Source organism: Terrapene carolina, unplaced genomic scaffold (genome assembly GCF_002925995.2).
Source record: "Terrapene carolina triunguis isolate 2854851 unplaced genomic scaffold, T_m_triunguis-2.0 Scaffold175, whole genome shotgun sequence".
NCBI classification, from domain to species: domain Eukaryota; kingdom Metazoa; phylum Chordata; order Testudines; family Emydidae; genus Terrapene; species Terrapene triunguis.
The window spans coordinates 677,097-698,254 of NW_020664526.1; the positions used below are offsets into that span (position 1 = coordinate 677,097).

At 45.7% G+C, this 21,158-nt stretch overlaps 1 protein-coding gene across 1 annotated transcript in view; it reads right to left on the reverse strand.

The window, feature by feature from the left end:
- LOC112104176 (transient receptor potential cation channel subfamily M member 8) overlaps positions 1 to 21,158 on the reverse strand; it is a 77,754-nt gene that overhangs the window by 26,239 nt on the left and 30,357 nt on the right. Inside the window, exons 12-17 of the mRNA XM_026653997.1 lie at positions 19,675 to 19,770; positions 18,196 to 18,325; positions 14,234 to 14,379; positions 13,224 to 13,336; positions 12,258 to 12,474; positions 1,167 to 1,258 (exon numbers count right to left, since the gene is read on the reverse strand). Of these exons, the coding sequence (XP_026509782.1) occupies positions 1,167 to 1,258; positions 12,258 to 12,474; positions 13,224 to 13,336; positions 14,234 to 14,379; positions 18,196 to 18,325; positions 19,675 to 19,770 (794 nt within the window). The remainder of the gene's footprint in view (positions 1 to 1,166; positions 1,259 to 12,257; positions 12,475 to 13,223; positions 13,337 to 14,233; positions 14,380 to 18,195; positions 18,326 to 19,674; positions 19,771 to 21,158) is intronic.

The window sequence follows — 21,158 nt, forward strand, 5'->3', positions numbered from 1 at the left end:
TTCGTCTCAAATGTTAAGTGGGTATCCGGATCTTTAAACAAGGTCAAAACTGATGAAGCAGCAGTACAGGATGGAACTAGACAAGGCTGCTGAGGCCAGGTCTTGATTTTGCAAAACTAATTCTAAACCAGAGATGGTTCAAATGGAAGGGTACCTTACTCTGAGCCACCTACCTTTGTGCAGGGGAGTGTGGGAGATTTGGGCTTTTGCAAAAACTCAAGACCGTAGCACATAAGCATCAGTCGTGCACCCACCCAAAGAGCAGAGATCCTCAGGATCACCCATCAGTGCTACTGCAGTCAGGAGGACAGAGGTATTTCCACGGAGCATACTTCAGGCCTCATTGGGCCCAATTCTGACCTTAGCTACACCAGCATAAATCCAGAGTCACCACACTGACTTCAGTAGAATGACACTGGATTCACGCTGGTATGACTCATAGCGTTTGCACACACTGTGGTAGCGGAAAAGACAGCGGGCCTCACGAAGGTTCTTAAAGAGAAAGACCAGCACCCAAAGGAAGGCTGGGGAGCTCATCCTCAGGAACAGAACGCCAGGTGTTTGGCAGGGGAGGGAGCTGAAGCTGGGGACCTCTGCCCACTTGGCTTTTGATGGATGCACATCAGAGAAGGCTGAAGTAGCAACGCAACCCTCTCTTACCAGGAGCTACAATAGATACTTGGTGAATCAGGAATAGACACTAGGGTCAGACAAATGGCTTGAGTCAACATCTAAACCCCTCAACTAGCTCTGTGTGATTCTGCTAAACCATACCCTATATTTCCTATAACTCTGGATCTAACTGTGCTGCTGGCCTAGAAGGGCTCTGAAATCCAGGAAAACATCCTCTGAGTCCAGAGAATGTGGGGTTCTTGAATTCTGACTAGCAGCACCCAAACCAAACTTCTCTGGGTTAATCATTATCTGAGCAGGAGAAAATTTCCTCAGCACAAGTTCTCTTCAGCCCACGAGATGTTCTGCAGAACCAGTCTTTGTGCCTTGGAACCAAAATCCACAACCTTCTATTACTTTAGGAAACAGAACGAGTTTGCTAGTGAGTTCAAGTGACTTGGTTCATCATCTTCTCACAGCCAGACACACACCGTACCAGTACCTGGCACTGAGGAGAGCCATGGTAATATGCCTTTACACTGAACACTACTCACCTGAATATAATCCCTGTTATGAAGTAAAAGATTCCAAGCGTATCCATGATGTTCCACAGATCTGAGAAATATTTATTCCCATTCATGTACCACTAGAAAGGGAAAAGAGCAGAAAATCACCACAACAGCATGCTGCCAGCACTGATTACTCCCATCATGGGCCCAGTTCCACCACCATTACTCGCCTTGGGTAACTTAGTCCGCGAGTGCTCTCATGGATTTCACTGGAGCCGCACATAAGGAACTATTCACAGTAAGTGTGGCCAAACTCGGCCCTTTACAACCATAGAACTGGCTCTTATTTTTCCATCTCCTTGTTGAAGACATTTATTGGCTACAGTATAGTTCAAATCACTGACATTTTAGGGAAAACATCATTCTCAATATTGGTTTCACTGCTCACCTCTATCAGAGAGACACAAATCAGGATTTTCTAGCCCTAAAGGTTCATTTGAAAATGCTTTTGCTATTGCAGTCTGAGTGCTAGACTAATTTCCTTGAGCTGGTTACTCAGTTGGAATACACAGCTGAGTACAGCCCACCAGTGGAAATAAGGGGTACCCAATCTGGCCTTGAAAGTGAAGCCTGCAAAATGATGGATACACAGGAGGGGTACACAGCTAGAAGGTGTGACTGCCAGTGTGGGAAGAAATACACATACTAGCGATGATCAAGCTAGTGCACTAAAAATAGCAACATGGCCATGGCAGCAGCGTAGGTGATGGATGGGGTTACCTAGTACAATCCCAGAGGCCCTAGGTATGTAATCCAGCAGCTAGCCTGAGCCACCACCAATAGAGGCCACACTGCTATTGTTGGTGCACTAGCACAACCAGAGCTAGTGTGTATTGTGACAAAGTTCCTCCTCTATCTTGGTGGGTCCTGCACTTATTGGCAGCTTTTCTTGCCTCAGAGATTCACCATGTGGGTTGGGGAACAGCCCAGAGACCTTCCCCTCTGGAAGAACCCACAGTCCAGGTCAATTGGGAGGTTTGGGGGGAACCCGGGCCCGCCCTCTACTCTGGGTTCCAGCCCAGGGCCCTGTGGACTGCAGCTGTCTATAGTGCCTCCTGTAACAGCTGCATGACAGCTACAACTCCCTGGGCTACTTCCCCATGGCCTCCTCCAAACACCTTCCTTATTCTCACCACAGGACCTTCCTCCTGGTGTCTGATAACGCTTGTGCTCCTCAGTCCTCCAGCAGCACACCCTCTCACTCTCAGCTCCTTGCGCCTCTTGCTCCCAGCTCCTCACACTCGCACCACAAACTGAAGTGAGCTCCTTTTAAAACCCAGGGTCCTGATTAGCCTGCCTTAATTGATTCTAGCAGCTTCTTCTTAATTGGCTCCAGGTGTCCTAATTAGCCTGCCTGCCTTAACTGGTTCTAGCAGGTTCCTGATTACTCTAGTGCAGCCCCTGCTCTGGTCACTCAGGGAACAGAAAACTACTCATCCAGTGACCAGTATATTTGCCCTCTACCAGACTCCTGTACCCCACTGGTCTGGGTCTGTCACAGTATGTCTATCCAAACCGGGAGTTACACCCCTCAGCTGCTGTGTAGACAAACCCTAAGTTAGGTCGAACAAATTTGCGGAGTGTTTCATCTGATGGCTGGGTTTGCTATGTCTCATCAGCAAGAACTGAACCTTGGACCTTTTAACCTAAAACCATGCCTCTCTACTGCTTAAGCTACAGGACAACAGCCGGTAACTGGAGTCGACACAAATCTCTTAGTGAGCCAGCCTCAAGAGAAGGACAGAGTCCCACAGTGTGTTAACATGCAGCCTACGTATTACCTCAGCTGAGACGTTAATTGGGATACTGGTGGAACACAGGCAGCAGCTCTATCAGATGGGCCAAAAGAAAGTCCTGCTTTGGCCAATTAAAAGTGATCACCATCATTATTTTTGCCCTAACCTTTGCACTTAAGTTTCTCCCCCCTGTAAGATGGATGTAGTAGAACTTTCCCACCACAGAGGGAGCTGCGAAGCTTAACTGTTTAACACTTGCACAATGCTTCAAAGATAAGTGCCTCGTGGACCAGCAGTGGTCCATGGACCACAATTTGAGAGCCACTGAGATAACACAGTATTCTTTGACTGGTTTCGGTGGTAGCCGTTTTAGTCTGTATCAGCAAAAAAACCTAGGAGTCCTTGTGGCACCTTAGAGACTAACACATTTATTTGAGCATAAGCTTTCGAAAGCTTATGCCCAAATAAATGTGTTAGTCTCTAAGGTGCCACAAGGTCTCCTCGTTTTTGTATTCTTTGACAGTGGCCCCTCACTTCTTGTCCAGCAAAGACACAGCTCACTGCTGGAATCCCATGGGAAGTAACTGCTAAACTCACTATTAAATATTTTTGGATCAGGTGTGTTTTTTCCTAAAACTCTCCAAATGAACAATATTTACCTGTATGTATTTTCAACCAACGATGCCTCTGAAACGCAGTCTCAAATTTAACCCCCACCCCCCACCTCTGCATTTCATGGACAGGGGTCAGATTCTGACCTCCAGACCAGAGCCCCCATTCAATGCTTGGGGGGTCCACATTGGGCCTGAAACGGGGAAGGGGGCTGGATTCTGAATCCTGGCCACATCTGACAGAAGTACTGTGTGATCAATCAATAAAGAGATTTCTGCATTTTGACCCATTCTCCTCAAAGCAGCTCAACAGCACCCAGCACCAACAAATCTCATCCAAAACCTTAGTTCTGATTCAGCTTTGAACTCTATCTTAAGGGTATCACAGATCCAAATATCCCCTACTTCAGTTAATTCTAGTCTCCTTTTGTATCCATCAAAAAGGAAATGATATAAAAGTATCAGATCATTTCAAACAGAGATCTGGTCCAAATGCATATTCAATCATTATAAAGAATTGTCATGTACTGAGAGTTAATCACAGATTTAACAATCCTTTAAACATGTTTTATAACCAGTCTGTAGGACCAAGATTCCTACTTCTGGTACAAGTATTTGGGTGTGTTTATGAAGTGGAATGGTGGCATCTAGTGGCTGGTTGAATTAATTTCAGGGTTGGTTTTCCCCTAGGTATCCCATTCTGGAGTAATGTATGGGCTCATTTTTCCATTTGTAATTAAGTATCATTAGTTCAAGTAGTTCTGAATCTTTGGAATAGGATCAATTACTATCAGCCCAAGTGCATCTCAGCCACTGGAGAGCAGTGAATACCTACTCAATTCTCAATGCATTTGAAAGAAAACCAGTGTCCTGGACATTTTCACCTTTATACACAATGACATAGCAGAGCAGAGTGCCTGGTGTATATGACTTGTTACTGGTGCTATTCAAATCCATCTATGGTAGCTGTCATTTTCCATAGTATGGGAAGAATGGTTAATAATGCACCATGGTTACACAAATGTTTAGATTAGAATCTGCACTGTTATTGTAGCTAGGTTAGTCCCAGGATACCAGAAAGACAAGGTGGATGAGGGAATATCTTTTATTGGACCAGCTTCTGTTGGTGAGAGATAAGATTTCAAGCTACACAAAGCTTAAGAGTAACAGCTCTATGTAGCTTGAAAGTTTGTCTCTCACCAACAGAAGTTGGTCCAATAAAAGCTATTCCCTCACCCACCTTGTCTCTCTACATTAGCACTTGTCAAATTCAAGATATTTCTATTTCTGCACATGTTCGGCTCAGACCTCGCTTTGAACATTACATGTTGGGAAAGGCAGATGCTCAAGGGCAAGAGAATGCAAGTCAACCAGACTATCACGGTTATCCTCTCATTAGTGGCTTTGCAAATGAAATTAAAAATCCCTTGCTTTTTATGAACCAAAGATGGCCAGAACTGACCTGGATTAAACATTTTATTGTAGCAATTGAACATCTAGGAGCCAAGTCCTAGGCTAATTTAAGTCAGTATAGCTCCGTTCGAGTCACTGGAGCTATACAAGTTTACACCAGCTAAGGATCCAACCCTAGAAATATACAGTCCTCTAGCACTGCTGCCTATTCATATCAGAATTAACTATGAATAGGGAGGGACACACTGCTTCAAACCAGCCAGAACCCTGGCTCAAACCTCAAAGCAAACCCAAATCCAATCACTGAGGTTCAGCAAAGTGTTAACTCTTTACATTATCATTCGCTTCTGCTGGTTTTGGATCCACACATGCCCAGGAGTCGACATGCCATAATACCACTAAAGTTTTTGGTCCAACCAGTAACAAGAAGTTATTACAGAAGTGCCAGTTAGTATCTCTGTAGTTAGGGTTGTGTTGATCTTCACACTTCTAGCAGGTCTAAAAACCCTTGGATTCACAGTTTAAAATCAGATGCTAATATTTTTCCCTTTGAATAAAAGAATCCTTTGCACTGAAATCTGTCATGTTTTCAGCACACAGGGGAATTATTTTGGGAAGTGTATTAATTTTAAAGTGCGACCGTACCTGAGCATAGGAAAAAGTGTTTGTTAGGCTTTAATAACACTTTTCACGCTGCTTTGTGCATAAATAACTCAAAAAATTCTTAATTTTAAAGCCTCAAGTTGGTCCTGTAGCTAGTTCTCACTGGAGAATGCTTGCTTTGCTGAAGCTGAGGAACAATGGTAATGAAGAGGTGGTAACTGTCTGAATCAGTAAGGAAAATAGGTACAGTGCATTTCCAATAAGCTGTTTTCATACACGCACAAAGTACAGGGATCCATATATACCATATACCCACTCTCATATCCAGATACCCACTAGCAGATCGTCAGTCTCAGCTCCAGCCCCACAGCTCACTTTTATTTCCCACTGAGCTGTGTTTTTTTTTATTTTGCAACCAAATTTCAGATGTTTTGGGGACTTTTGCCTCCCTGTACACGCCAGCCTCCTGAACACACATGCGAACAAGGTGACTCCTGAGACAGTCAGACCTTATCAGCTCCTTCTAGTCCACTGTCACTTGAAAGAGGACTCTAGAGTTTTATTTTCCTATCTGCCCCATCTGACCCAAAGTCAAGTTGTGCGCACAATTTAGGATGCACCGCCCCGGAGCGTATAAAGGCTGGATTTGCTAAATCACATATTCAGACTTTCATGGAACAGTGAATAAGTAGGGTGCCATTTTGTCTTCTTTTTAAAGCACAATGTGATTACACAGAATTGGTGCTTCCTTACTCTATAGAGCTGCTCCCTATATGTATCCAGAGACTTATCTACTGAGTCTGCTAAAATAAGCTCTTACTACTTTTTTCTCCCCTCGTTATACCTCCAGGAATACCACAGCTATAGGAGAAGGAGCTGGGTGGTTTTCTGGCTCATGCGTCATGAAGGGCACATTGAATCATCTTTATTGCTGATGTGTGAACCAGAACACAATTCAAGTTGGGTTCCAATTCCAGTTTCAGGTTGTGGAGCAAGCATTTAGGAAATGATCTTTTCACTTTTCAACTGTACCAATCTGATCTGGAGGAAAAAAGAATATGGATCCCCACCAATGCCATTTTTAGAGTAGGACCTCGCTTAAACAAGGCAACTCACGGGGGAGCGGGGGGGAGGATTCATTATGCCATGCAATAGTTGATTATTTACACAAGTTGGCAATTCAAAGTTCCAAGTCTCACACCAGTGTAAAGTTGGTCATATTCCATGTAAGTCACACATTTAGCACGACTAATAATACAAAACACTACATACTCTATCATAGAATCATAGAAGATTAGAGTTGGAAGAGACCTCAGGGAGGTCATCTAGTCCAACCCCATGCTCAAAGACTGACCAATGCTAACTAAATCATCCAGCCAGGGCTTTGTCAAGCCGGGCCTTAAAAACCTCTAAGGATGGAGATTCCCCCACCTCTTTAGGAAACCCATTCCAGTGCTTCTCCCCCTCCTAGTGAAATAGTTTTTCCTAATATCCAACCTAGACCTCCCCCACTGCAACTTAAGACCATTACTTCTTGTTCTGTCATCTGCCACCACTGAGAACAGCCTAGCTCCATCCAGTTTGGACAGGGTTTTGGCTGCCCCAAGCAGCCAAACAACAAAAAAAAAGATTGCGATCTGCGGTGGCAATTCGGCGGGAGGTCCTTCGCTCTGAGCAGGAGTGAGGGACCGTCCGCCGAATTGCCGCCGAACAGCTGGACGTGCCACCCCTCTCCGAAGTGGCCGCCCCAAGCACCTGCTTGGTAAGCTGGTGCCTGGAGCCGGCCCTGTCTTTGGAACCCCCTTCAGGTAGTTGAAGATTGCTATCAAATCCCACCCCATTCTTCTCTTCTGCAGACTAAATAAGCCCAGTTCCCCAAGCCTCTCCTGATAAATCATGTTCCCCAGACCCCTAATCATTTTTGCTGCCCTCTGCTGGACTCTCTCCAATTTGTCCACATCCTTTCTGTAGTGCGGGGCCTAAAACTGGACACAGTACTCCAGGTGTGGCCTCACCAGTGCCGAATACAGGGGAATAATCACTTCCCTCGATCTGCTGGAAATGCTCCTAATAATGCAGCCCAATATGCCGTTAGCCTTCTTGGCAACAAGCGCACACTGTTGACTTATATCCAGCTTCTCGTCCACTGCAATCCCCAGGTCCTTTTCTGCAGAACTGCTGCTTAGCCAGTCGGTCCCCAGCCTGTAGCAGTACATGGGATTCTTCCATCCTAAGTGCAGGACTCTGCCATTGTCCTTGTTGAACCTCATCAGATTTCTTTTGGCCCAATCTTCCAATTTGTCTTGGTCACTCTGGACCCTATCCCTACCCTCCAGCGTATCTACCTCTCCCCCCAGCTTAGCGTTATCCGCGAACTTGCTGAGGGGGCAATCCATCCCATCATCCAGATCATTAATGAAAATGTTGAACAAAACCAGCCCCAGGACTAACCCCTGGGGCACTTCGCTTGATACTGGCTGCCAACTAGACATCGAGCTATTGATCACTACCTGTTGAGCCCAACGATATATCCAGTTTTCTATCCACCTTATAGTCCATTCCTCCAATCCATACTTTTTTAAGTTGCTAGCAAAAATACTGTGGGAGACTATATCAAAAGCTTTGCTAAAGTCAAGGTATATCATGTCCACCACTTTCCCCATATCCACAGAGCCAGTTAACTCATCATAGAAGGCAATCAAGTTGGTCAGGCATGACTTGCCCTTGGTGAATCCATGTTGACTGTTCCTGATCACCTTCCTCTCCTCCACGTGCTTCAAAGTGGATTCCTTGAGGATCTGCTCCATGTTTTTCTAGGGACTGAGGTGAGACTGACCTCTCTGTAGTTCCCCGGATTCTCCTTCTTCCCTTTTTTAAAGATGGGCACTATATTTGCCTTTTTCCAATTGTCTGGAACTTTCCCCAATTGCCACGAGTTTTCACAGATAATGGCCAATGGCTCTGCAATCACATCCGCCAACTTCCTCAGCACCCTTGGATGCAGCGCATACGGACCCATGGACTTGTGCATGTCCAGCTTTTCTAAACAGTCCTTAACCTGTTCTTTCACCACTGAGGGCTGCTTCCTCCTCCCCATACTGTGCTACACAGTGCAGCAGTGTGGGAGCTGACCTTGTCTGTGAAGACCAAGGCAAAAAAGCATTGAGTATTTCATCTTTTTCCACATCATCTGTCACTAAGTTGCCTCCCCCATTCAGTAAGGGTCCCACACTTTCCCTGACCGTCTTCTTGTTGCTAACATACCTGTAGAAACCCTTCTTGTTACCCTTCACATCGCTTGCTAGCTGCAACTCCAATTGTGCTTTGGCCTTCCGGATTACACCCCTGCATGCTCAAGCAATATTTTTATACTCCTCCCTAGTCATCTGTCCAAGTTTCCACTTCTTGTAAGCTTCCTTTTTGTGTTTAAGCTCACCAAAGATTTCTCTGTTAAGCCAAACTGGTCACCAGCCATATTTGTTATTCTTTCTGCACATCAGGATGGTTTGTTCCTGTACCCTCAATAAAGCTTCTTTAAAATACAGCCAGCAATCCTGGACTCCTTTCTCCCTCATATTAACCTCTCAGGGGATCCTGCCCATCAGTTCCCTGAGGAAGTCACTTTCTATACTCAACAGAACCAAGTTAGTTGCTATGAGAATTTCCACTTGGTATTTTATAGGTGACATTCCTTGCCCACACATTTTGTGCAAACCACCACCATCTGTGCCCCCCAAACCTAGTCAGAACTTGGTCCCCCTTTGCTCTGTGCACATGAAATTCCAACCATTACATTGTAGTAACACTCTGATCGTTTGTACTAAATACACAGCAGACATCTTCATCATTTCTGTAGACCAACATACAAACGTGGGACCTGAACCTGAAATCTTCTCTCACGCAGTGCCTCTGTTGGCTGCAATAGGCGTGTTGCCTGACAAAGGACTGCAAAATCAAAACCTCTCTCACTCAGTGACCCTTCAGGAGTTCAACACAGATTCCTGCTGTAAATTAAAAAATTGTAAGCACTGTACTTTTATTTTACTATTAAACATCTATATAACTCTCCTTCCAGACCTCAGTGTTAGGCACTCACCGGTAAGGACAGAGCTGGTCAAACAAATCTCATTCAACTATTGAGCCCAGCAAGTAAACTGCCTCTGACTCCAGCAGACAATTCTACGTCAGGCCACTGGGAACTATGGTGCTTGGATGTGGACGTTTAAAACACATAGAGCATGGCTGGTTGAACAGAGGCACCTATTCATCTGCAGACATCCAGCTCAATCCACCTTTTAAAGAGGATTTGACCTTGAATTCAGAACAAAAACAGAGTAATTTGGGGGAGGGGGGAGATTATCATTTCCTTCAGCTGATAATGGTGAATACTGCTAATAGTGCCAAGAAGCTCTCCATGTGCAGGAGTCCCACTGAAGTCAGATACAGCTCCACACACGTAGGTATTGAAGAACTGGGCCATGGGAAAACAAAAAGCAGTGTTGAAAGATGAACTGGCACCTATACCAGACCCATCCAGCCACTCCTCAGCGGTGAGCCAGGCTCTTAAGTTCTCCTTTTATTTAACTATGTCAATCGAAAAAAGCCCCCAGTTTGAGGCTAATTCTGACCTTAGTCAGAACATTCATTTCTCACCAATGAGAGTATGGCTTTCATTGGCTTAAAATGATCTAGGTGTCTCAAAAGTGAAGATAGGCTGAAGCCAAAGAGTTTGGCTCCAGATCCAAACGTTCCCAAAGGTGTGCAGTTTAGGTTTGGCCCATTAGGTTGGGAAGGCCTGGCTATTGGTTGGGGACACACTCTGCAGAGCCAACACAGTTCCCTTGATTACACTGGTTCAACTCATTTCTCAGCTGCGTGCTTTTAAACAATCTGGATTGTCTTCAGTGGAGCCCAGGCAATGCTAATCTCCCTTAGCATCTGAAGTGAAATTGGAGCGTCAGACATGCCCACGTTCCTCCAAAAGCCGGTAAGTATAGCAGCCGGGCAGGAACACCAACTGCATTTTTCTTTGATGTTTGCCTGCTATGCTCCTACACAATCCCAATCAAAGAGAAACCAAGTGTTGGGATTTCCCAATGAACATAGGGGAGTTGGGCGCTTCATTGACTGGCTGGGATTTTCAAACTTTTCTTCTGCAGCTAGGCCACACAACACAACAGTGCACTGCCAGAGTCAGCCTGACTCCGGGTATTGATATCCATCAATGCAAATAAACGAGATGCCTGGTAAGTGCCTATGCTGCCAACCTTTACTCAAATGTAGAGACCTTGGGCATGTAATCCTCATTAAAATCAACAGGAGTGAGACTATTTGCTTCATGCCTGCTCAGATGAGTAAGAATATGCGGAGCCCTAGATCTGAAGCAGTTCCGGCTGCCCTGATTGCTGATGGGTGGTATTTTAAGAGGAGGGGAAGAAAGGTTTCCCTTATGCCCAGCTGCTTTTTCAGCTGGGGTTTATGATCATCCAACCCCTTCAGTTTTCACTTTCTGAACTGGAAGCTGCTTAACATTCTTAGCTCAGCTGTTGCAACTGAAAATGTCTGGCAGGCTGTGTCATGCTGCTCAAGTGGTGGCTGGGCCTACATGGGAGATGCAGGAGGGGTCCAGAGAGACCAGGAAACCTAATCAATCAGACAAGAATAATTTCAAGGTAGCAGACCCTTATAACCTTTCCCCTTCATCCCCTAGACGGTACATCTGTCAAGCCAAAGGTGCACTCCTATTTATTTGGTAATGGATTTATTTTTTTTCTGAAAAAAAAACATGAAGATTAAATAGCAGGGTTACAGCCACTCTGGGCATGGCAGAGGCTCATCCTGCAATGATCTTTACGCATGCAGCCCTTGTGCTGGCACTTGTCCTCTGGCTGCATGCATGCCTTACACGGTACTCAAGGCTGCACTGAACAACTAATAAATCACACACCATCTTCTCAACGACAGATCGTAAGTTGCCATGACCTCTTCACCAGCCACACTCAAATCCCCCAGCATTCTGAAGGACTCCTATTACTAGAGGCGTTCTCTCCTCAGAAGAAAGCCATTTCCCCCCCTCCCCCACAATAGTCAAACAACTCTGCAAAAAAATACATTAGTGCATCTCATTCAGAGTACCTCTGTAGTGTTTAGACGTGTTCCCTCTTTGTGGTGTGGGTGCTGGGCCTCTGTAAGCCACAGTTCTCTCACTCATGAAATGACAAATACCAGTGATAGCTGCATAGGTTTGTAAACAATTCTAGAGCATGACAACACATTTTCCATTACAAAATTAATCTAAAATGACCTAGATTGCTTTGACAATTTATACCACATGATTTTGAGAACTCTCTCTAATGGCAAAATCCTCAAAGATATTTAGGTGCCTAAATCCCATTGAAAGATACCTAAATACCTTTGAGGATCTGGGCCATGGACTAATACATACAGCACAGGATCAGTATGTTTCCCTCAACACACACACACACACACACACACACACACACACACACACACACACAGCTTCTGCCAGCATTAGCAGGAGTTGTGTGTGTCAGTCATGGTGAACACAATCACTTCCTTTGGGCTCTCTGAATGACTTTTGCATAGCATTTTGCACATAACCGTAAGAAGGTCTCCATTTCTTTCTGCATCTAGGAGAAATAAAAAAATGTCTGCCTGGAAATAGGCCATTTTGGTTCACAAGCGTTGCCTACTTGTCTCACTTCATCACAAAGCAGGATGAAGACCAGAACATAGAGGATGAGTTCCAGCATGGTGGGTTCTTTCTGGAAATCCATGAGCAGGACATAGGCGAAGAGCAGCAGGAAAACAATGTAGAAGATGACGTTCCAGGAGAAGACCACAAATGGGGAGGTGAAGAATGAGGCATAATACAACAAGAGCTTCTTGCTCCTCTCCACGGGCTTTTTCCTAGATAAAAAAAGGATGATCTCAAACACACATCTCTCAAGCCTTTACTTTAGTTTCACAAGGAACATTTTTTTTAGTGACCATGCAAACGTGCCTGATTTTTAATCGAAAAAATCACTTTGAAGTGCTGTCAAATAATTATAGTCTGGGCAGCATCAGTTAAATGTCCCTGACTCACGGTACGTTGGCAGGGTGGCCTATCTTGTCCCTGAAGGATCAGAGTTGTTCTGTCTCTGGCTCATTCAGCCACTAGACATCTTGTTAGCAATCCCAGCCAAATGAGCACTGATGGGATCACTTGTCAGCTGGGAATTTTGCTGAGGCCATGCCTCTCCTTTCATACAGGCCACCAAACTGCTGCCAAATGGTAACAACTTGTGTTCCCTAATTTCAAACTTTGTCCTCCTTGCTATCATGCTCAGATTAACCTCCACAGCAGATGGACTCTATCAGAGGAAAGATGGATTTGCATTTAAGATACTGGAGTGGGACTCGAGAAACATGGGGTCCAATTCCCAGTTCTGCCACAAAGTCCCAGCATGACTTTGGGCAAATCATTTCATCTATCCTGTGCCGTATTTTTTCATCTGTAAAAAAGGAAGGACACTTCCACTTAAAAAGGCTGTTTGGGATACATTAATTGTTTAGGGCACTCAGATACTATAATGAGGTGAGACAGATATTAGCACCTAAATAGGTGATATAGACATGCTTCCCTTCTGTTTTTCTACCAATGAGAACCCTGTTACCTGAAGGAGATGAAACCACAGCCGATTAAAGGGAAAAGGAACAGACACAATATAATCTTCCAGTTCTTAGTGTCCCTCGAGATCTCTCCATACCACTGTTTGGAAAGGAAATTCTATAGCAAAGAGGAGAAAGATTCATCCAGGTTTTATTGAAGCAGGGTAGAGAAAGCAGAACTGTAAAATGTGTTTGATGTTTAATGCAGAAAGCCCAACAATGATTTCTACTGAAACATATTAATCCATTAATCCAAAACATTGTTGGATTTCTGTAGCACTGGAGGACTTGGGAGCTGCAGAAATATTGAGCTACTCGGGTCAAGAGAAAGGAAAGGCTACTGCATAAGCCCACTGCTCCATCTTGTGCCAGAGGCTAGCATCCCCAGGATGTTCCAAGCGGTTTTGAGGTAGGAGAAGCAGTTAGTTTCATTTAGCTGAGGGAGTCTTAGGTAAGGACACCACTCTGCTGAGTGCTATGCCCAAGAACACGAGCAGAGGGAGGAGATGCACTGGGAGTAAAAATCTCAGGCAGTCTCCATCAGTAGACCCTCTATGAACCCCAGCTGTAAATTAAAACTTTCCTCTCCTGGCAGAACACCTGTGGGTGAATCACCACTCCCCTCCATGCATACTTTGACTCATTCAATGCATACTTTGCATGTGGAAGTTTCAAATGCACCCCTCCACATGGGGCGAGGGCGTCAGAGAACCAGTTCTACAGCATATTCCTTTTAGCAGCACAACCACCACTTTATCTGATCGCGTAGGGGAGGAAGTAATTCACAATGGCAAAGGGACAGAGTTCACGTTGATGTGGGATCCTTCTCCGAAACGCCTGACTTCCAAACGAGAGCCTCGGCCATTGTATTTCTTTAGGATAGGTGTTTTCAAACAATTCATCTATATAACCTTTAAAAAGGAAGTGAGCACAATATTTACCTCGCACGTGAGCAGCCTTTTCTTTTTCTTGTGGGGGTGGGGGGGAAGAATCACTGCTTTTTAGCTTGTGTTACCTGCACTCCCGGCTGTGCAATGAACTGCTGATCTTTAGCTTCCACAGCAAGTTCCAGGCAATTGCTCCCGCCCCAGGCTTCACAGGAATAAGTCAGCAGCTGTTCAGCCAGCTCTTCATCACTGCTATAGCACTCAGAGAACAGCTCTAAAGGAGAGACAGTCCCACAAGGACGGAAGGAAAAAAAGAAAGCCTGTGTCAGCCAAGCACCTCTTCACTCTACCCAGATCCCTGGCCCCATTTCACTCATGCTCGCAGAGATCAAGAGCAGGGCCGGCTCTAGGATTTGTGCCGCCCCAAGCAGAAACAATTTTGGCCGCCCCCCCGCCCCCCTGGTTTTTTCTTACCCCACCCCCGGCCCCGCCTCAGCTCCGCCCCTTCCCCAAATCCCCAGCCCTGCCTCCTCCCCCCAGGCTCTCAAGCCTAGGAGGGAGGGGGAGAAGCGGCGCGCGCGCCGTGGCCACTCGGAGTCTCCCCCTCCCTCCCAGGCTCTCAAACCTGGGAGGGAGGGTGAGCATCGGCGCGCGAATCAGCTGTTTCGCGCGCCGCGGCCGCTCGGGATCTCCCCCTCCCTCCCAGGTTTGAGAGCCCTGGAGGGAGGGCGAGCAGCGGCGCGTGAATCAGCTGTTTCGCACGCCGTGGCGCACGAGCGGCAGCAGCGGAAGTGAGCTAGGGCGGCCGGGGCACATTTTTAGGGGCGGCATTCTGGTGCCGGCCATGCCACTCCTAAAAATGTGCCGCCCCAAGCACCAGCTTGTTTTGCTGGTGCCTAGAGCCGGCCCTGATCAAGAGGCTGGAAATCTTGAGACTAAGGTTCGTACCGCAACATTAACTCAGCCATTTTGCACGGCCTGTATATTTTACAATATAATCAGTGACACGCTAAGCTACATATTTAATAGGAATAGGAAATACTATGTTTGTGCAACATGATTGAGCTAATGTAGCTGCAGGAGTCAACTCATTTTTTTCTGACTGGCATATTTGCTTGTAGAATCTTCAATTTGCATTCGTAAAGTTTTTGGCAATTAATGTCCAATACAAGAGCTCCTTCCCCATTTTCACAACCGTAGGTTAGAAGAGTGGACTCCAAATTTAATGTCTGCATGGAAGTGTATGGTGAAATTCAAACTGATTTGATGATTGCATATTGATATCAAAACTAGGTTGTGATTAAGCGCTGAGAAGTAGTCTAGTAAAAATGGTACCTTCTTACTTAACACATCTGCTCCGTGTGTGTGTCTAGCTACTGGTTGCGGTGATAAAAGTGAGTCTTTGTAGCACTGGACTCCCATTACCCCTGCAGAACCAACACAGCTAAAAGTGAGCAAGCTGGCAAAGTCCCTTCTGTGCTGGCAAACCCATTGCAATATAACTTGCGAATGCCAGGGGGATTTTGTAGCGATAGCAGTTAGAAAAATACCCACTTTTAACCGGTACATTGGATAGAGCGTTTGAGACTGTACGCAGACAACCTCACAATTCCATTCTTCAAAAGGCCTATGAGAGCTCAGTCCTGGGCCAAGCAAGTCAATAGCAGTTTTGCCATTAATTTCAATAGGATCAGGACTGAGCCCCAAATTCTGCTGGCCTTATTTCCACGAATAACCCCATTATTTTCAACAGGGTTACCCAAATGAGGACGGTTGGCAGCATTCTGGCCTTAATATTTTATTTTAGATAAAAATCAGGGTGAGGAGGATTACGGGCAAGATTTTTAATGGTATTTAGGTTCCCCAAGGTGCAAATAGGTGCCCTGTAGAATTTTGAAAAGCACTTAGGCACCTAGCACCCATTGATTTCAATAGGAGTGTTTGAAAATCCCAGCAGGCAACTAAATACCTTTAAAAATCTGACCCTATAAAATTAGGCAATTTTTACAAACACCGTACATGAAATAAAATGTTCTGACAACACCTATTAAGGATTTCAGCATAACCCGTGAGATACAACCAGCTCCCCAAGTGAAAATTCAAATTCACTTGAGAACTGGGTACGTTCTTTCTGCACAAGTGTGTAGCTTTGATTTCCCTTCTTGTGTGCTGCTTTGAACCATGGTGAAAAAAAGTGTCCCCATTTCATTCTATGGGTATGTCTACACTGCAAAAAAAAAAAAAAAGACCCATGGCAGTGAGCCTCAGAGCCTGGGTCAACTGACGTGGGCTCACAGGGCTTGCTCTATGGGGCTAAAAGTAGCAGTGCAGATGTTCCCTCAGGCTCTGAGATTCACCCCCCTGGCTGGGTTTCAGAGCTTGAGTAGGAACTCTACATTGCTAGTTTTACCCCATAGCATGAACCTGGGTCAGTTGACTCCGGCTCTGAGACTCATTGCTAGGGGGCTGTTTTGGTTTTTTGCACCTTGTAGTGGGCCTTCAGTGTCTATCGTTCCTTCACTGTCAAATGATCTGATTTGGGAAGATGATACTGACAAATTACTGGGAAGCTGAAGTGCAACTTCACAATCACCAACCTCTAAGTGCAGATAGGGATTTGTCCTTTTGGCTTTGCTTAATCTGTAGTGAATCACCATGAGCTGCACTGTGCCATCTTTCCCTTTAGATCATAAATAAGTGCTTTGCACTGAGTGGCTTGTCAGCTGGCACAACTGAGTTATGGGTATTATTCAAATTAATAAAAACAAAATATTAATCCCTGTGCTGCTAGCTACCACACACTTTGATTTTATTTTTCATACCTCAATGCCACATTCATTTGGAAATGATTCAACGAAGGTGTAATTAACAGCATCAGCATTTGTCCAGGTTTCAGATAAAGCCAGAAAATGAACCTTATTAATGACAGAAGAGGTAGCAGGCCATGAATTACCATGTTACCAGGAGGGCTGCCACTCATCCTAGCACCATGAGCTCTATGCCTCATGGACTGGATACCAGAAGATTTAGAAAGGCATAACAAGAGAGCACAGCATAAAGGATCAGAATGTCTGGCTAAGAAGTCCAGCTTCAGATAACAGCCTGTGGCCCAGCTGACTCATCACAGCCACAACACTGCTTGTCCTCCTTGGAAGTTGTTTCCCCACTACGTTCTTGGCATGAATAGGACTGATGGGCCTGCAGTTAAGGACAGGGCCGGCTCTGGCTTTTTGGCCGCCCCAAGCAAAAGAAAAAAAAAAAAAACAACCTGCGCGGCCGGAGCCAGGGTGCAGGGGGACTCCCTGCGCTTCAGATGTGCCCCAGCTAGCGGGGGGAGGGGAAGGGAGCGGTGGGAGAGGGAGAAGGGGGGCGGCCAGGGCTTCAGCGGGGCGCTGCCACGCAGCCCCTCCCGCCGCGCCCCCTGCCGCCTGCAGGGAGGGCTGCGCGGCGCTCCGGTCGGCAGGGAGGGAAGGACGCGGACTGCCCTGCTGGGCTTGCTGCAGGGCGCTCCCGTCCTCCGTGCCGCCGCCCCCTACAGGGCGGCCGGAGCAGAACAAAAAACAAAAAAACCAACCAAACAAACAAACAAAAAAGTGGCCGTGCCGCCCTAGGATTGGGCGGAATGCCGCCTCATACAATCTGCCGCCCCAAGCACCAGCTTGCTTGGCTGGTGCCTGGAGCCGGCCCTGGTTAAGGCGCTGCACTGGGACTCAGAGCTGGGCTCAGCTCCCAGCCTTGACATTCGTCACACATTTCCTGTAGTTGTCTGTGCAAGTTTTAAAGACACAGGCCTCATTAGCCACCACAGACTTTTTTTTTTTTTTTGAGTGCTTTGCCTATCCAGGGCCAGGAGCTAGCAAAGAATTTTCTGTCTGTGTCCTCTGCTCCAGTCCACAGACACCTCTTCTTCTGTCCTCCCCCTGGAGGCTCTTGCCAGCCCAGCCAGAGGCTGTCTCTACAACATGACATCCCATAAAGCTTTCAAGGAGTACAAGTGAAAAATCTTGCAGCTCTGCATCCGTCATTACAAGCTGCTGATCACCAGCTGAACACGGCTCATGTTTCCAAGTCTGTTAACACAGGCGCTTACCTACTGCTCTCGTCTCGTATTCATTTGCCAGCTCCTCAGACTCCCCAGCAGCATTAATGTCATTCTTCACTTTTGCCAGGCTTTTTAGTAGTTTACTGGCCCCGAGTGCTGCCAAAGTGCAGCCCCTGGTCTGCGAAGAGACAGAGAATCAGGAAGTCATATGGAGCTCTTTGCACGGCATGGCCATCACCATTCTTCTCCACTATTGGCTCAGAGCACCAACAGTTCTTCCATGCAATGTGAGGATGTGTTCCACTGCTTAATGACCCACAGGCTTCTTCCACCACCCCCTTTTACATCATTGCTTTGTCTTTCTTGCCCTGTTTGTTTGTTCTGGAGGTTCATTAAAGGCTGGTAAATAGAGCCACGTTGTCAGCAACGGAAAATGAAGATCCAGATCCACAAAACAAGTATAGAGAATTATTCCAGGAGTGGGTGGGTCAGCTTTTGTGGCCTGCATCATGCGGGAGGTCAGACTAGATGATCATAATGGTCCCTTCTGACCTTGAAGTCTATGAGTCTATGAGTCCAACCACTCAATGCAACACCATCACACCAGGTTGTAACTGAACTATTCTAGGCACAAGGTGACTCATTTTGTCTCTATGGTTAAAATCGCCTTAAAACCCTCTCCAAGGTGTCAGGAATTTAGACACGAGTCCTGGAGTCAGATGTTTAGAATGCTCTCTACAGTCCTACACTGCAGCACACTCACCTGGACACCTCCTGATCCCTGCTGAACTTGCCATGGCTTGGCATGGGCACAGGAACCTGTATTAGCAGATTGGGTGCTCAGCTTAAGACACACAGGACAAAAGAATCAGGAGTGTCCACTAAATTTCAGGTGCCTCCATTTTTGAGTGCCCAGTTAGACAACCAAGAATTAAGGAACTAGGGAAAATTTTAGACTATGACCAGTCAGTCTTTGGGACTGGATCACTTGCTGATTAACTGTTCTGTTCATTCCCTCTGGGGCACCTGGCACTGGCCACTGTCAGAAGGCAGGATACTGGGCTAGATGGACCTGAAGCCAATATACAGTTTTGGTTTCCTTAAAAAATATGCCTCTCTATTTTTCGTTGGAAGTAGAAACTAGATCAAACCATATGCCTGGATCACATGATTTTCATACTGTGAAGAGGGAGGGGGTTCATAATCCAAACATGGGTCCAGCTATGAATTTCACAGCTAGCACCTTTCAAAGGCTGAATCAACCCCTCCCTCAAACTTTAGGTGAGGAGAATGTCTTGAAATCCATATATGGATCCAAATCCAGATCCAAATTTAGTAGCTCAGGCCCATTTAGTTAGAAGATTGAGAGAGGGAAAATTGTACAACATTTTAAATCGGTAGCTTATCTATCATGCATTTGAGTTCCCAGATGGTTACTCTGGGGAGGACAGAGGGCAAATGTTTGCAAAGGCTTAACGTGCCAAGATAAACACAAACAGTGCTGGGGGAAAGGGTGGTATACCCTACCTGTTCCCAAATGACTTTGGATAACTCCTTCTTGTTCTGAAGAACTGACCAGATAAAGAGAGCTTGCAAGGGATGCCTTGTAATAGAAGATTCATCCTGGCAGGAAGTAAAGGCACTATCTGTTCAATGACCTTGGTTTTATTTTTTAAATCAAGTAAATATTAGGTTATTACACCTCTTAAACTTGGCTCCCTGGTTTGTTCTCTCTGCACTGCTGCCCAGCAACCTTAAGGCCGCTCTAAGTTGTGCTGAAGAATGAGCTGGCTCTCAGCTGCTCCCAAAATGGAAAACAATAGAAAGGCAGCAGAAAATCATCTTTGCTCCCACGCTGCTCGTGCGCAGAGCGTAGCTTAGCCAGCCTCAAGGATATACACATGGCTTCATAGCTAAATGCCATTTTTACAAGGAGATGAATGATAGGTGGAAACACCCCCATTCTATACCTTTTAGTTAAGCCCTGAGTGTTGAACCAGAGCTCTTACCATAAACTTGAAAATATTCTGATAGTAACAACTTCCATTATTTTATTTCATTTTAATATAGCATGCATCCATTTATGACACTCAAAAGTTCTAGCCTGCCAATAAAATTATTACTGGACATTAACTGCCATGCAGCAAGAATAACTCAGCAGAAAATGGAGAACAAAGTGTTCTTTGAAGATTTCAAAGCCAACTAGGGGATTTAAAGAGACAACTCATATTAATTTTAATGGGAGTTGTGTGTCTGAATTCCCTAGTTAGTTTGGAAAGTCTCAGTCCCTCCTCTTCTCTGCCTGTGGGACACCAGATGCTTAGTCTCCTGGGGACTGAATTGCTTTCTTTTAACCTGAGTTATTGAGTTCAATGTAGGGGAAACGGAGTGAAACTTAATCACAGGGAGATGTGGGGAAGAGGGTTTGCAGTGTAGACATACCTTGAAAAAGAAAATTCTCTATACCACCCCACCTGGTGTCCTGTATCCAGCTGTGGCCAATCCCTGTTGCTTTCAGAGGAAGGTAACCAAAACCCAGAATACAGCTGGCCAAATGTGCATCAGGGAAAAAAATTCCATCCTGACCCATGCAAGTGTCCGGCTAAAGCCCTGAAGCATGAGATTTGACTCTAGTCATTGTCTTAATGCAGAGCTGCTGGCATTATGAGCATGAAGAGGGCAATGCAGAGCTTCTTGTTCTCTCCATGGCTCATGAAGGAAAAGAATATACAGGGAATCAGATTCACAAATTCTAATGCCAGAAGGGGACCATCTAGTCCCGTTATCCTCCATGCACAGGCCTTGGAAATTCCAGTTCTGTAACTCAGGTCTGCATTAAAGGCCTGATCCTGCCCTATTGAAAGCCATGGAGAGGCTGGTGGTACATGGCAATAGAAGTAGGAATAGGCAGACCCAAAAGTAGCATGGGACCCGAGGGGCTAGAAAGATGCTCTTGAAGTATTGAGTTAAGTTGTCTGGACAAGCTGGTTTCTTGTGTACTGTCACGTTTT